The sequence below is a fragment of the Crocodylus porosus genome, unplaced genomic scaffold (genome assembly GCF_001723895.1).
Source record: "Crocodylus porosus isolate Cpor-Errol unplaced genomic scaffold, CroPor_comp1, whole genome shotgun sequence".
Taxonomy (NCBI): domain Eukaryota; kingdom Metazoa; phylum Chordata; order Crocodylia; family Crocodylidae; genus Crocodylus; species Crocodylus porosus.
In genome coordinates, this window is record NW_017728947.1 from 46,335,448 (window position 1) to 46,349,067 (window position 13,620).

The 13,620-nt window shown below is 42.5% G+C and overlaps 1 protein-coding gene across 6 annotated transcripts in view; it reads left to right on the forward strand.

Annotated features, from left to right (window-relative positions):
* Window positions 1–13,620, forward strand: part of ZFYVE26 (zinc finger FYVE-type containing 26) — a 70,360-nt gene that overhangs the window by 41,137 nt on the left and 15,603 nt on the right. For 3 of the 6 annotated variants that reach the window (XM_019551399.1, XM_019551401.1, XM_019551404.1), the window contains 9 exons: window positions 790–1,036; window positions 2,380–2,478; window positions 3,906–4,054; window positions 4,537–4,706; window positions 5,779–5,835; window positions 6,022–6,053; window positions 9,226–9,359; window positions 9,478–9,698; window positions 10,401–10,548. In XM_019551399.1, the coding sequence (XP_019406944.1) occupies window positions 790–1,036; window positions 2,380–2,478; window positions 3,906–4,054; window positions 4,537–4,706; window positions 5,779–5,835; window positions 6,022–6,053; window positions 9,226–9,359; window positions 9,478–9,698; window positions 10,401–10,548 (1,257 nt within the window). The remainder of the gene's footprint in view (window positions 1–789; window positions 1,037–2,379; window positions 2,479–3,905; window positions 4,055–4,536; window positions 4,707–5,778; window positions 5,836–6,021; window positions 6,054–9,225; window positions 9,360–9,477; window positions 9,699–10,400; window positions 10,549–13,620) is intronic. The other 3 variants (XM_019551400.1, XM_019551402.1, XM_019551403.1) reach the window with 3 other exon arrangements.

A 13,620-nucleotide genomic window follows, 5' to 3' on the forward strand; every position in this document is an offset into this window, starting at 1 on the left:
TTTGTTTGAGGTGAACAATTACAATTCCTTTTTCTGTATACGGGAAGTGGGCACACAGAGAGCATCTGTCTTAATGCAAGTTAGATGCAATCCATGTCAAAGCTGGAAAAAGAGCTTGACTCTCCTATCTCTGGTACCCCTGCTCTAACCACCAGCTGTTCTACCCCAGTTTAAACATGGATACTGAAACAAATAGAAAAGTAATTTGAACTGTGATTGTTCTTTCCTCTAATGTTACACTAGCACACTTATTTTCGGAGCTCAGTGAAGTGCCAGGTACTTCTTTCATGGCCATTTCCTTTGCCAAAATTACCCTTTATAAGACATGATGTTGTATTAAAAAGGGGCCTCTTGTTTGTTTGTTTTTTGAGAATCCTTCCCTCCCACCTTCCAGCTTCTGGGAACAGTAGAAGCTAAAAATGCAAATTTTACAAATTAAGCTAATTATTTGTCAGCTTTTGTTTTTTTGATGTAAGGATACAGTTCTGCCTTTCTACCCATCTTAATCATCTTATGAAATGGAAGCTGGGTGCTGTGTGAGATCACCAGATTATAAGTGTGATTAAAACATTTCTTTCAAAAAAGAAAAGAGTAGGAAAGTAATTAAGTGAATTGCCAAAGGCTGTGACAACCAGGAACAGAATCTGAAAGTCCCCACTCTGTCTTGACCCCTAGCTAGCTCTTCCAAACGTCAACCAGCCAATTAGTTCAGGTGGGGATGGGAGTGACCAAACCTTGGATTCTGGTTGTGTGCTTTAATGGTCTCCCTGTATCTTTTTTGTGCCCAAGGTGTTGCTGACTCTTCCTGAGCCTTACCGTGTTAACTACTCGCACCTGTCCTCCAAGCCATTGCTCATGCTGGAACAGCTCCTCATGAACATGAAGGTGGACTGGGCAGCAGTGGCTGTGCAAACACTGCATCAGCTGTTGGTTGGGCAGGAGATTGGCTTCACTGTAGAGAATATTGATACTTTACTCTCCAAGTATGCAGAGAAAGCCCTTGATTTCCCCTACTCCTTAAAAGAGAAGAGGTCAGGTAATTATATATTTCAGAGTTTCTCATTCCACAAGGGTAGGCAGGGGCAAAAGCTTGCTTGTATCAGATTTACCCTCAGGAGTACCCCACACCACGAATTTGCACGTGGCTGAGTCCATTTCTCTTTAGCTTAGACAAGTTCCTTTATGGGTCCTCTCTCTTTCATCAAGGCAGCTTATTACTTCACTCAGTGCCTCATGCCATTTAATCACTGACAGTTCTGACAGGCATGAAGTCTGAAACCAAAGAGCAGTCTAATTCCCTAGCTCTCCTTCTTCCCCCTCCCCTCAGATAGTACAGATCAAACCAGAAGTCATCTTAATGGGAATATTCCCCACCCCGCCAAAACAAGATAAAAACCCAAGCCCAGTTTAGGTGCAGTTCTATGCAACTGACTTCGCTTTGCTTCAAAACCCGAGGGATGACAAGGTCGAATGGTTATAAACTCCTGCAAGTCTGTTTCAGGCTGGACATAAGGAAGAGTTTCTTTACTGTCCGAGCCCCCAAGGTCTGGAGTAGCCTGCCATCAGAGGTGGTTCAAGCACCTACTCTGAACGCCTTCAGGAGAAAATTGGATGTTTATCTTGCTGGGATCATGTGACCCCAGCTGACTTCCTGCCCCTGGGGCAAGTGGCTGGACTCGATGATCTTCCAAGGGTCCCTTCCAGCCCTCATTTCTATGAAACATCTCTGACTGGAACAGCAGAGGGTGCCACAGGTTGAGAGGTTGGTTAGCAGAGTTGTATTTACAGCATCTGCCTGTTTTATACCACCATCTAACCACTGAACTCCATTTAATAAAATAAAGCTGCATCTCTGGGTCCTTTTAGTCACTTGACAACAAGTAGCGAATGGAGTCTCACACTGTTCTATTAGTTGGGTGGTTTGCAACCATTTTAGGTTCAGGGCACCCTTCCATAACTTTTCTGTGTGTGGTGGCAGCCCAAATGAGTATTGTGCTACCTCAGTGATTCTGAGATAGCAGCACAAATGCAACATCAGGCAGCCTCTATATCTACCCTTAGTCACCTTTATGAACAGCTTGTTTGGTGGAAGTCAGATTGACTGTAGTCTAATATTAGTGAGAACGATGGTACCTGTCATATTAGTTCTGGATTTTTTTTTAATACCCCTGTGCCAACGACCCTTTATCTGTTTTAGGCCTCTTAGTGGTAAAAGCCTTTTATTTCATTTTTCTGTAGTTTAAGGAATCATTTATTATCTGATTTGTTATGCAAGTTGTGTGAAGCTCATCACAGCAACTAATTCTGTTTTTTACCAACACATTGATGCGCTAGATAAGTGCATGACCTAGTATTTATCTGTTGTTTCCTTTGCCCTAGATTCTGTGATTCGCATCCAAGAGAGTCTCAGTCAGGTGTCAGAATCGGAGACCTCATCTAAATCAGGATCAGCAGAATTAGTCACTGCTAGTTGTTCTGGTAAGATGCACTGCGCTGTGCCTCTGTGTTGTTTTTTTTTTCATGCTATTTTGTCCTCCCATCAGCCCTAATTCTGCATCCTACCCCCTCTTTAAGTGATAACTTCCTTCTCTTTTCCAATTCAGCATAAGTCAGTAGTAATTAAAAGCTGCTTTTTAGTGCATGTAAAGTGAGTTGTGGGGTAAACAGATGCCTCTTGGGTTCTTGATGCATAGCTATCAGCATAGCAGACTACTCACACACGTGGTCCATGAGGATGTGTTGAAAATAAATGGGCTGTAGAAACTGAACTTCAGCTTCAAGCGTGAGAAAGTTCCCTGCATGCCAGGATCAGGACAAATAGCTGAGTGGTATAGGATTATGCAAAGCTTCTTCAGTATCTACTGGTGTCCCGAGATGTCAATGTGACACCTTTTTTTCAGGGCTTGTTTGCATTTATAAACCTTCTGCCAACAGATGTCAGCTGCCACAGGGAAGTTACCACAATGTGTACATCCATATAGCTTTTGGTACCTTGATGTGGCTTGTGACTATCACAGCTGTGCCAACAGCCTTGGACACCTGAGTGGCTGCACTACAACTGTAGCAGCAGCATATGCAGCCTACCCTGGAAGGCATCAGCTGTTAAAGGGGACATGGCAGGCAGCAGAAAGCATGGGCACATCCACACATGCTTTCTTTTGCCTGCTGGGTTGTGCTAGAAGGCTCCTCTTGGTCAGAAAGCTGGTGGTGTCCTTCCAGCAGAAAGAAGGGAGTCTGCCATCACAGAGGGGTTGTGAATGAGTGTGTTCTGTTCTGCTAGCAGAAATCTGTGGCGTAGACCAAACCTCATCATTTAGGGCAAGGCTGTCCAGCTAGTGGCTGTGGGCTGCATACACTGACCAAGGGTTAATATAACAGGTTGAACAGCCACTAATCACAGATGATTTAAACATAGCTGTGCCTATGTTCTACTATGGGTATTTCCCATACTTCTGGGTTTTGCTGGTTGCCTTTTTCCTGTTTTCTGCTGTCAAGGTGTTGTTAAGTCTTCCTCAGAGGCACTGGGTCTTGGCTGCAGCCAAGGCTAGAGATTTTGACTAGAGTGCACTGGTGCTCCTGTTGGGACTAAAGCTGGAGTTTGCTGGCTAGATGGTCTTGCCCCTCCACTCAGAGTCAGATCAGTTGCCATATTTGAAGTCAGAAAGGAATTTTACTCCATGGGTAGATTGGTACAGACTGTGAGGGGCTTTGCCTTCCTCTGTAGCAGGGGATGTGGCCTCCTACCTGAGATCTCTTGATCGTATATTAACAAACTTCTATAAAGGCAAGGAGGTCTAATTTGTGTGCATTATAATACTGTCAAAGTTCTACAACAATAGAACTATAATGTTCCAGTAAGTGGCTTAAATATGATTCCCCATGTGTGTTTGTCTTGTCTGTTTAAGGCATCATCCAGTCTTCAAGTCCCAGCCTACAGCGAAATCTGTTCCCTCAAGAATTTGTCCCACCTGAGAAACCACCACCAAAGCATCAGTGGATACCTGATGAAACTGAAATGATATGTATGGTGTGTAAAACTGAGCGTTTTACCATGGTAAGGAGCAAGGATCAAATACTAATTACTTCTAGAGCTCAGATGGGGCATGATTTTTTTTTCAACTGGTGATTATAGTCTGAATAAGTGTTCATATGATATCAGCAAATCACAGTCTACAGAACTTCATCCTCAGACTCTAATTTAGAAGATAGTGTGAAGATTTAAAAAAGCTGTAGTCCAACTGTGTATGGGATTTTTGTTTGTATTTGTTTTGTTTTTATTTGTTTCCTGCACCCACCCCTTTCCTTTCCCCAAATCAAATAGGGCATGTAGCAGGGAGGAGACAGTTCTTGGGTAGACCTTAACAGAATTCTTGAAGTTTTTAAAAACATCTAGCCATTTTGCTCTCTGTCCTTAGTTGTCTTTAATGATGTACATTCACGTATGAGCTGGGGTTGCTCATGTGAAGGAGGGAAATGTCAGCTGCTAATGCATTACATTTTTGCAGTTCTTAACCATAATTGCTTCTTATGCCTCAGTTTAATAGGCGCCATCACTGCAGACGTTGTGGTAGGCTTGTGTGCAGTTCTTGCTCTTCCAAAAAAATGGTGGTGGAAGCTTGTAGAGAAACCCCTGCTCGCGTATGTGACCAGTGCTACAATTACCACAACAAAGAGCATCCATGTGGCTTAGTCAGAGACACAAGCCTGTAAGTCTTTGAGCACGCATTCTGTATAATTCTGTGCACGTGTCCTCAGCTGAGTGTGTATTTCAGCATAATTCTCAGAGATGAACAGTCTGGGTGTTTTAGCTGGATAACTTATTTCAGAAGCCTAGTGATATGGACTCAGCAGCTGGAATTTTCCAGAACTAGGTACCCAATATCTTTCTTCATTTTGTAACATGGGAACTGCTGTATTGGCAGCCCAGGAAACTGATCACCTCTTATCCCCTAGAAATTTCTGTTTATGTGGTAACAGTACAGGCTTCCTGCATTTACACTACACTCTGCCAAGGTACTTTAATTTTTGTCTCCATGAAGACTGCTTCCAAGGATTGACTAATTCAATTTTTATATGTTCCAAAAGTGATTTCATTGAATAAGCATATAGGGTGTTTATGACAGTGGGTATGTAACACGGTCACTTGTGTGGTGACAATTGACATTGAACTCATTTTGCACAGACTAGATAAGTTAGTAGAGGGTGTAGTTAGGAGAGGTGAGGAACAGTGACCCTCCTCCATTTCTCTCCCCTTACCCCCACCACGCTACTATCAGTCTGTCAGTTGGAGAGACAGGAGTACTCTACAGTTCTTTGATAGGATGCATCAGAAAAAAACAACCAGGCCTATGAAAAGTTATGGTGTAAATTTGAGAGACCTTGCAGCACTATCAGAGAAGATCAATAGCTCCCTGTCGCACTGTAGGCAAGCACTGAGCTTAAGCTTCTCATGTTAATCTTGTTCTCTGTGGGGCATTGTATGAGTGTTTGAATTTTTTATTCATGTAAGGATACTTCTCCAGGGCAGGTTAGTTAAGGGTAGGGTAGTATTGTGTAATAAGGAATAAGAGCATTTTTTCTGTCTGTACCATTGGCAGCTTGCATTGGGCTGAAGCCGCATAATCCTGGCAGGACAGAGCTCAAACCTGGAGGTCCAGAGTTCTGATTTTTTTTTTTTTTAAGGTCTGAAATGCTTTTTCTCTTTGGCATAATGCAAGTTTCCCATTGATCAATGCTGAAGTCTCCCAACTGCTCAGTATGTGTTCCCTTTTGATACAGTGGGCATGATGATCTTCTGCCACAGAAAGTTACTAGGATTCATGTTGCTGGACTGTAGTATGTACTTGGCTCTGTCCCTATTTTCTATAAACTATAATCTGAGAGAAGTGATTAATCAAATATTTTTTGGCTAGTACTGTAAAAGTGATAGCTATGTTGAATTCCTTTTTTTTTTAATAAAATAATCATTTTGCCATGTGTTCAGATGGATATAAAGGTTTTTTGTCTCTGTCTCTCTTTTAGCACAAAAGAGGAAGAACAGGACTCAACAGAAAGTAAGAATCCAGACTAGCATTCAGTCTCTCTTTTTAAAATGTACCCAGTGATAACTGGTGTATTGGAGTCAAGTTGCAATCTCTTCCATAACCAGAGATTTATCTGTTATAGAATATGTTTGCTGTTTTCACCCATCAGGCCAGAATTGGGTATGCAAGTAACCATTGGTGGGGGGAAGGGTTATGCGTCTGGGTGTCATGACCAGCTCTTAAACACTGAGACCTGACCATAAGAAGTCACTTATACTTGTTGTGCCTCAGTTTCTTCTTTTTTCTCCCTTGTTTCATAGAATGGAGATAAATAGATAGTGGTGTCCTCACAATGTCACAAATACTTTTAGAAGCACTTTGGACTTGTTAGCTATTTTCATCAAAAGATCTCAAAGTACCTCATTTCAAGGATTGAAGTATTTTTCTTTTTGGTGCCTGGTTTAGACGTTAGAACCAGCCCTTTGGGGCATACTTCAGGCATATCTTCAGTCCTGAAAAGTGTTTCCAATTATAATCAAACAAACCCACAAAGCAGGGCGGCTCTCTGGAATACTGGGAAATAGTAAGGGCATTGTTACTCTGTTAGCTGCAGAAATGTTGATGATCATCTTAATGCTATTTTGCAGTCTCACCTTCAACTTGTTGGCACATCTGTGGGGAGTGGCCACACCTTAATGAAACAGGAGCTAGGTAGTGCAGATCAGAGAGTCCTGCCCTGGAGTGGCGTAACTTTGTGCCATACAATGAGTGTTTTAAGCCACTTAAAGGTATTAATGTGCGGACAATCCAGGGGTTTAAGTTACCATCAACCATTGAGAATTTCAGGAGTTACCCAAAATTAATGTGTAACAAGGCCCTCACTGAAACTCTCCCTAAATCCTAAATGTTATAAAACTTCTCTGGTAGCTCATGAAATGCTTAACAGTTGGTATTTTCTCCCCTTCTGTGGTTCTCTCTCCTAGAGAAGAAAATAGACTGTTTAAGCACTTTGCTGTTTTAAAACAGATCTCGTTACTATAAGCAAGAGGAGTTGCAGAGATCTAGTGAAGAGCAGTGTATATGAGACAGCGTATATGAGACTTGACAAAGGCAAAGAGAGACTGAAAGAGTTAAAATAATACTTCTAGTGGCTGCATCTCGCATCTCTTTCACATTTCTGTCTGTCTGACGTTTCCTGTACTTTTATCTCATTGGACATATGTACCTCCTGTGAAATTTGTCAAGAGAGAACAGCAGCAAGGGAATCAAGACTTTCAGATGAAATGGCAAAGAATTCTAGAAGAGTAATGCTAACTTTATTGTTTTGAAGCAATTGGTTTGTCCTAATATGCATCTGGCCCTGTCTCCTAGTTCCATTTGGGCATAATTCTCTATTTATCTTTGATATTCTATACTGCTTTCATCACTATAGTATCTGTCTGGTCTGTTAAAATCAATAGGAATAATGAAGTCTCTGTCATTTTCCCATCTTGAGGGTAAAAATCCTGTACTGTGTTGAGAGTGGGGTCTTTAGGAAAGGAGTGTTAAAGTTGGGGAGAGAGAGGGGTGATGGGAAGATGGTAGCACTGTTGCCACTTTTAATATCTTTTCACTTTTATCAGTCAGTTATCAAATCAGTGAATCCAAGCAAAGCATTTTAAATTGATTTCTGATGCCAGACAGCTTTTGTCTGTTTACAGCAGTTCATAGAATCATAGACAATTAGGATTGGAAGGAGGCCTTAGGAAGTCATCTAGTCCACCCCCCAGCTCAAAGCAGGACCATCTCCAACTAGATTATTCCAGCCAGGGCTTTGTTGAGCCAGACCTTAAAAACCTCCAAGGATGGTGATTCCTCCACCTTTCTATCTAGGACTAACCTGTTCCAGGGCTTTACCACCCTCCTAGTGAGAGAGTTTTTCCTAATACCCAACCTAAACTTCCCTTGTTGCAAAGACCATTGAGACCATTGCTTCTTGTTTTGTCATCTACCACCATTGAGAATAGTCTAGCTCTAGCTCTCAATTTTAGCAGAATAATTCTCTGTTCAGAATTCAGGTTTGGACCAAAAAGGCAATTTAGTAATTGGAATGACCCAGTATCTTTTTTTTTTTCCCTTACTATTATATCTCGTGCATTACAGTACTGAGGCTAAAAGCTACAAGCAAATGCTGTATGTCACCTGAAATTCCCAAGCCTTCCATTATAGATAGGGCGATCAGGGGCTGGTCTCTGAAATCTGGGACTGTCCCAGCCAATTTCGGATGTGTGGTCACCCTGATTATAGATGTATAGATTACAGCAGACACTCTTAGTCATTATGGTTTGAAGTGCTGCACCTTTGAAAATGTGTTTGGTCTCACCCCTCAAACAAGCAGTTTTGCTTTAGTCTAGGACAACAGGTTCTGGATGCTTTAAAAAAATCATGTCCCAAACAATGTAGCGGACTAGATCTGGATTTGAAATAATGGAAAGAAATAAAACCCATGGAAAAATTTCAACAAAAAGGGAGAAAATAGTGGAAAACTGTAAATCTTGTGTGGAAAAACAAGACGTGAGCTTTTACCTGGAAAAAAAAAGATGGAAAGGCATTTTAAGAATTTTTTCAAGTCAAAAATGCAATTTCCCATAAAAATATAGGTAACTGTCCCTTCACAAAGACCTTCATCTTGGAATGAAATTTGCTAGCTTGCAGATCCATCAACCCAAATCTGAAAAAGAAAATTAGCAGTTAAATCATTAGTACCTCCTACAATGTGTTCATCAGTGTCCCTTTTTAAGCTCCCAATTCACTTCTCTCTTCCCCTTTTCTGACCAGTAAATATTAATATTTTAGCTTGTGGAAGGTCAAAGAAAAAGTTGGATATATTTTGACGTTAAGAGGCATAAAAAGGTTCAAATAATTTGAAAATTCATTTCAAGGACCTGAGTGTTTGTTAGCTGGAGGTGAATGTTATTTAGACTCAGCTTGCATCCTGAAACAACAGGAAGAAATGTTTCTGGTTCTGTTTGCATGCTGAATGCAATGCATGAGATTGCTTTATCCCATTGACTTTGAGCAGTTGTTTACTAAGAAGAGCACAAGTAGCTATTATATACAAAAGAACTTTTCTTTATATACACAAGAACTTTTCATGGTGTTTTCAGCCACATTTGCTGCCCTTTGTGCTATTCTGATTTAACGGGTTGCTCATTCTCACCAGCAGGAATGACTAGAAATGAATGCTTGGGTTACTCTGCAGTGATGCGAATACCAAAGGCAACTGAACTTGAGTGGCTGCTTTCTCTGAATGAAGAAGAGAATAAAATTGTGCGCAGTGAATTTTATTATGAACAGGTGAGAGAGGAAGAAGGAAAGAGGAGTCCAATGTAGTTTCCTCAAAAAATGTCAGTAAATACAGTTTCAGTGTGTCTTTCAAAAGCTTTGTAGTCTTTCTTTCCCTCTTAATTGTCAGGCTCCCAGTTCTTCCTTGTGTATTGCCATCCTCAGTCTACACTGTGATAGCATAGCATGTGGCCACCAGCTTATAGAGCATTGCTGCAGATTGTCCCGTGGTCTGATTAACCCTGAAGTGGATGCCGGGCTTCTCATGGACATCATGAAACAACTGCTTTTCAGTGCCAAGATGATGTTTGTCAAAGCTGGAAGGAGCCAGGATCTAGCTGTGTGTGACAGGTAAAGTGATAGTTGTCCTTTGGGACTCGCAAGAGTCTTGTCAAGACCTTTAGTCTTATGTATCTTTTTAAAGAGGCAGTCAAGCAGTGTTAAGAAGAGGTGCTGTTTAGTGTTCCTAAAGGCTACATGTATTCAGAAAAGTTATTGAGAAAATTGGATTCTGAGTAGAGCTGTTTGCACTGACTATTTAAATTTGATACCTCTGCTGTTGGGGATCTTTTTGGTGTAATGTTTTGCTGGTTTTAGCGATGTGTTTAGCATAAAGTTTTACAGTGGAACGTGTCAGGAATTTGAACCTTATTCCTTTCTAGAGCTTCACGTCAAGAGGAATACAGTGAGAAGTAGAATATATGGCTTCCAACCAGCTGAATAAATAATCCTCAAAATTAGACTCAGATCTTTTCTGTCTTCATTTTTGTTTTATGGGCTGCATTTGAGGAATGCACTAACCCGTACATTCAAGTGAGAAGCAGATAGCAGCAGCAGTAAAAAGAGTCTAAGACAGTGCATTAATTTATGAAGATTAATCTGAAAGGCTAGTGTGAAACTTGGAAGTACCAATGATTGAGAACCACCATTGTAAAAGATGTCTTGGTGCCTACGAGGCCCAAAAGATATTTGTTTAGTTTTGTTAGGGCGTGAAAACACGTTGAATGTATATGTGCTCATTCAGTTTCTGCTTGCTTTTCTCCTTCCTAATAGTTACATCAGCAAGGTGGATGTGCTGAATATTTTGGTTGCTGCTGCCTATCGCCCTGTCCCATCTCTGGATCAGATTCTGCAGCCAGCAGCTGTGACAAGGCTAAGAAATCGGCTTTTGGAAGCAGAATATTATCAGTTGGCTGTTGAGGTAAAAGGAGTGGAGGAAACAAAGATATGAAGTCCTTCTTTTTAATAATCTTACTGTTTTTGTTTGTATTCCCCATTTGATTTTAATTCTTGTGATGTGTGTAACAGACAACACTTTAAAATACAAAGTAGTTACTGAACTTTGGTCACAACTGAGGGATTATATTTTGAGAGGGTGCACCCTTTTCCCCTGATATTTAATGTTAATTTCTTTGCTATGAGGTACTTTATGCTGGGAGCCAGTTGGCCCCAAGGGAAGTGGTATGGGAGCCCCGTTGCTTGGGAGAGTTAACCTGAAAGGATGTAAAACAAGGAATGCAATTTATGGAGGAATCCGGAATCTAATAGGAAAGCTAGGACCTCCAGTCCAGTAGGTATTTGTTTTCTGCAGCTTCTACCCTTGTGTAATTCCACAATGATACCTAAAGTCCTTGCTAGAACCTTGACATGCGTTCACATGTGAAACAGCTGTGATGAGTAAAGCTTTGAGAACTTTTACTATACTTTGAAAGCCTATATACTAACACCAGGAGCATGAGGAGCAAGCAGGAGGAGCTAGACCTACTCTTCATTGTGCATTATGATCTAGTAGGGACTACGGAGACCTGGTGGGACTCCTCACACAACTGGAGTGTAGCTGGAGAGGGCTACACCCTGTATAGAAGGGACTGGGTGGGGAAGAAAGGAGGAGGTGTTGCTGTCTATGTGAAAGAGCAGCACAGCTCCTTGGAGGCTGACATCGGCTCCAAAAATGGACAGTTTGAAACCCTCTCTGGGTCAAGTTGTGGGGAGGAGGCATGGGTGCACCGTAAGAGAAACCTAACTGTAGGTGTATACAACAGACCACCAAACCAGGAGGAGGAACTCGATCTCGATCTCACCCAAGAATTGACTGAGGCCGCACACGCATGTGACATGGTCATCATGGACAATTTCAGTTATCCAGACATCTTCTGGGAGGAACACTCGGACAAGTTGGATCAGTCATGATCCTTCCTGATCTGTGTCGAGGAGCTCTTCCCAACTCAGGAGGTGCATGGGCCAACCAGAGGTGGCACTCTGCCAGACTTGGTCCTGGCCAAAGGAGACAACCTGGTGACCTTCCTAAATATAGAGGGAAGTCTGGGTGACAGCAACCGTGAAACCATCATGTTCGCTGTCCAACATAAGGTAGACAAATCAGATATAGCGGGATTGAAGTCTTGGACTTCAAAAATGCAATTTTCAACAAGTTTAGGTCACTAGTAGAGCAAGTGCTGCAGGACCAGGGACTGAAGGCAAAAGATGTGCATGAAGGGTGGTTGTTCCTTTAAAGATGCGATCCTTGAAGCACAAAGGAAGTCCATTTCCATGAAGAGAAAAGGTTACAGAAGAGCTTGGAAGCCCTCTTGGCTAAACGGGGAAATCACAGTCCTCTTAAGAAAGAAGAAAGAGGCTTATAAACAATGGAAGCTTGGGGTGGGCCCCAAGGAGGACTGTTCCACAATGGCCCGCATTTGCAAGAAACAGATGAGACGGGCTAAAGCAGTGACCAAACTTAGATTAGCAACGGGAATCAAGGACAACAAGAAGTTCTTCTTTAGGTACATAGGGAACATGAGGAAAACAAATAGAAGTATGGGGCCATTGCTCAACAACTCAGGAGAGCTGGCTGCTAGCACCCAGGAGAAAGCTGAATTCCTGAATGACTAATTTGCTTCCATCTTTCACTGGACCAAGGGGAAAACGACGCCAGGTAGAGTACAGGATGAACATGGTAGGAATAATGCCTTCCTACTATTACAATAGAATCAAGGACTGTATCTGCGATAAGCTTGCAGAAGGTAAGATTCTGAATAACAGCCAGCATGGCTTCAGCGCAGGCAGCCTCATCTCCTTCTGTGACCAGGTAACTTGCCACCTGGGCATGAGAGAGCAGGTTGACACTGTATACCTTGACTTCCAAAAGGCCTTTGATTTAGTATCCCACAATATCCTTGTGAGAAGATTGGAGGATTGTGGGCTTAACTCCAAGGCAGTCAGGTGAATGAGAAACTGGCTGCAGGATAGAACCTAGAGAGTCGTAGTGAACAGATCTGTGTCGTCCTGGTGAGAAGTAGGCAGCAGTGTCCTGCAGGGGTCGGTGCTCAGTCCAATACTTTTCAACATCTTTATTAACAGTTTGGATATGGGGGTGAAGAGCTCACTGGCCAAGCTTGCAGATGTGACACCAAGTTATGGGGGAGCGTGGTTATGCTTGAAGATAGGCTACAGTTACAGGCGGACCTAGACAAGTGGGCAGATTGAGAAACGTAAAGTCCTCCACCTTGGGACGAGCAAGTCCCAGCACACCTAGAGGTTTGGCTGCACTAAGCTGACTAGCACCATGAATGAAAGGGACCTGGAGGTAATAATAGACCACAGTATGAATATGAGTTGGCAGTTCAATGCTGTAGCCAGTAGGGCAAATAATACTCTGGCATGCATCAATCAGTGCATCTCCAGCAAAGCCAAGTAGGTGATTCTTCCACTCTACTCAGCACTAGTGAGACCACAGCTGGAGTACTGCATCCTGATTCTTCCACTCTACTCAGCACTGGTGAGACCACAGTTGGAGTACTGCATCCAGTTCTGGGTACCACGCTTTAACAAAGGTGTGGACAAGTTTGAGAGAGTCCAGAGAACCACCCGTATGATCAGTTTTAAAAGGCAAGCCATACAAGGAAAGGCTGAGGGATCTGGGACTCTTCAGCCTAAAGAAAAGGCTGAGAGGGGACCTGGTAGCAGCTCACTGCTACATTAGGGGAGTACATCAAGAGCTCAGTGAGCAACTGTTCACCAGGGCACCCAAGGGGAGAACCAGGAGTAAAGGCTACAAACTTCTGCAAGATTGATTCAGGCACAACATTAGGAAAAACGTCTTCACAGTTAGGGTGTCCAGACTGTGGAATAAGCTCCCTCCAGGGGTGGTGCAATCACCTACCCAGGGAATCTTCAAGAGGAGATTGGACTGTCACTTTGCTGGGGTCACCTGACCCCCAGTTATTTTTCCTGCTTGGTGCAAGGGGGCTGGACCCAATGAGCTTTCAGGCTC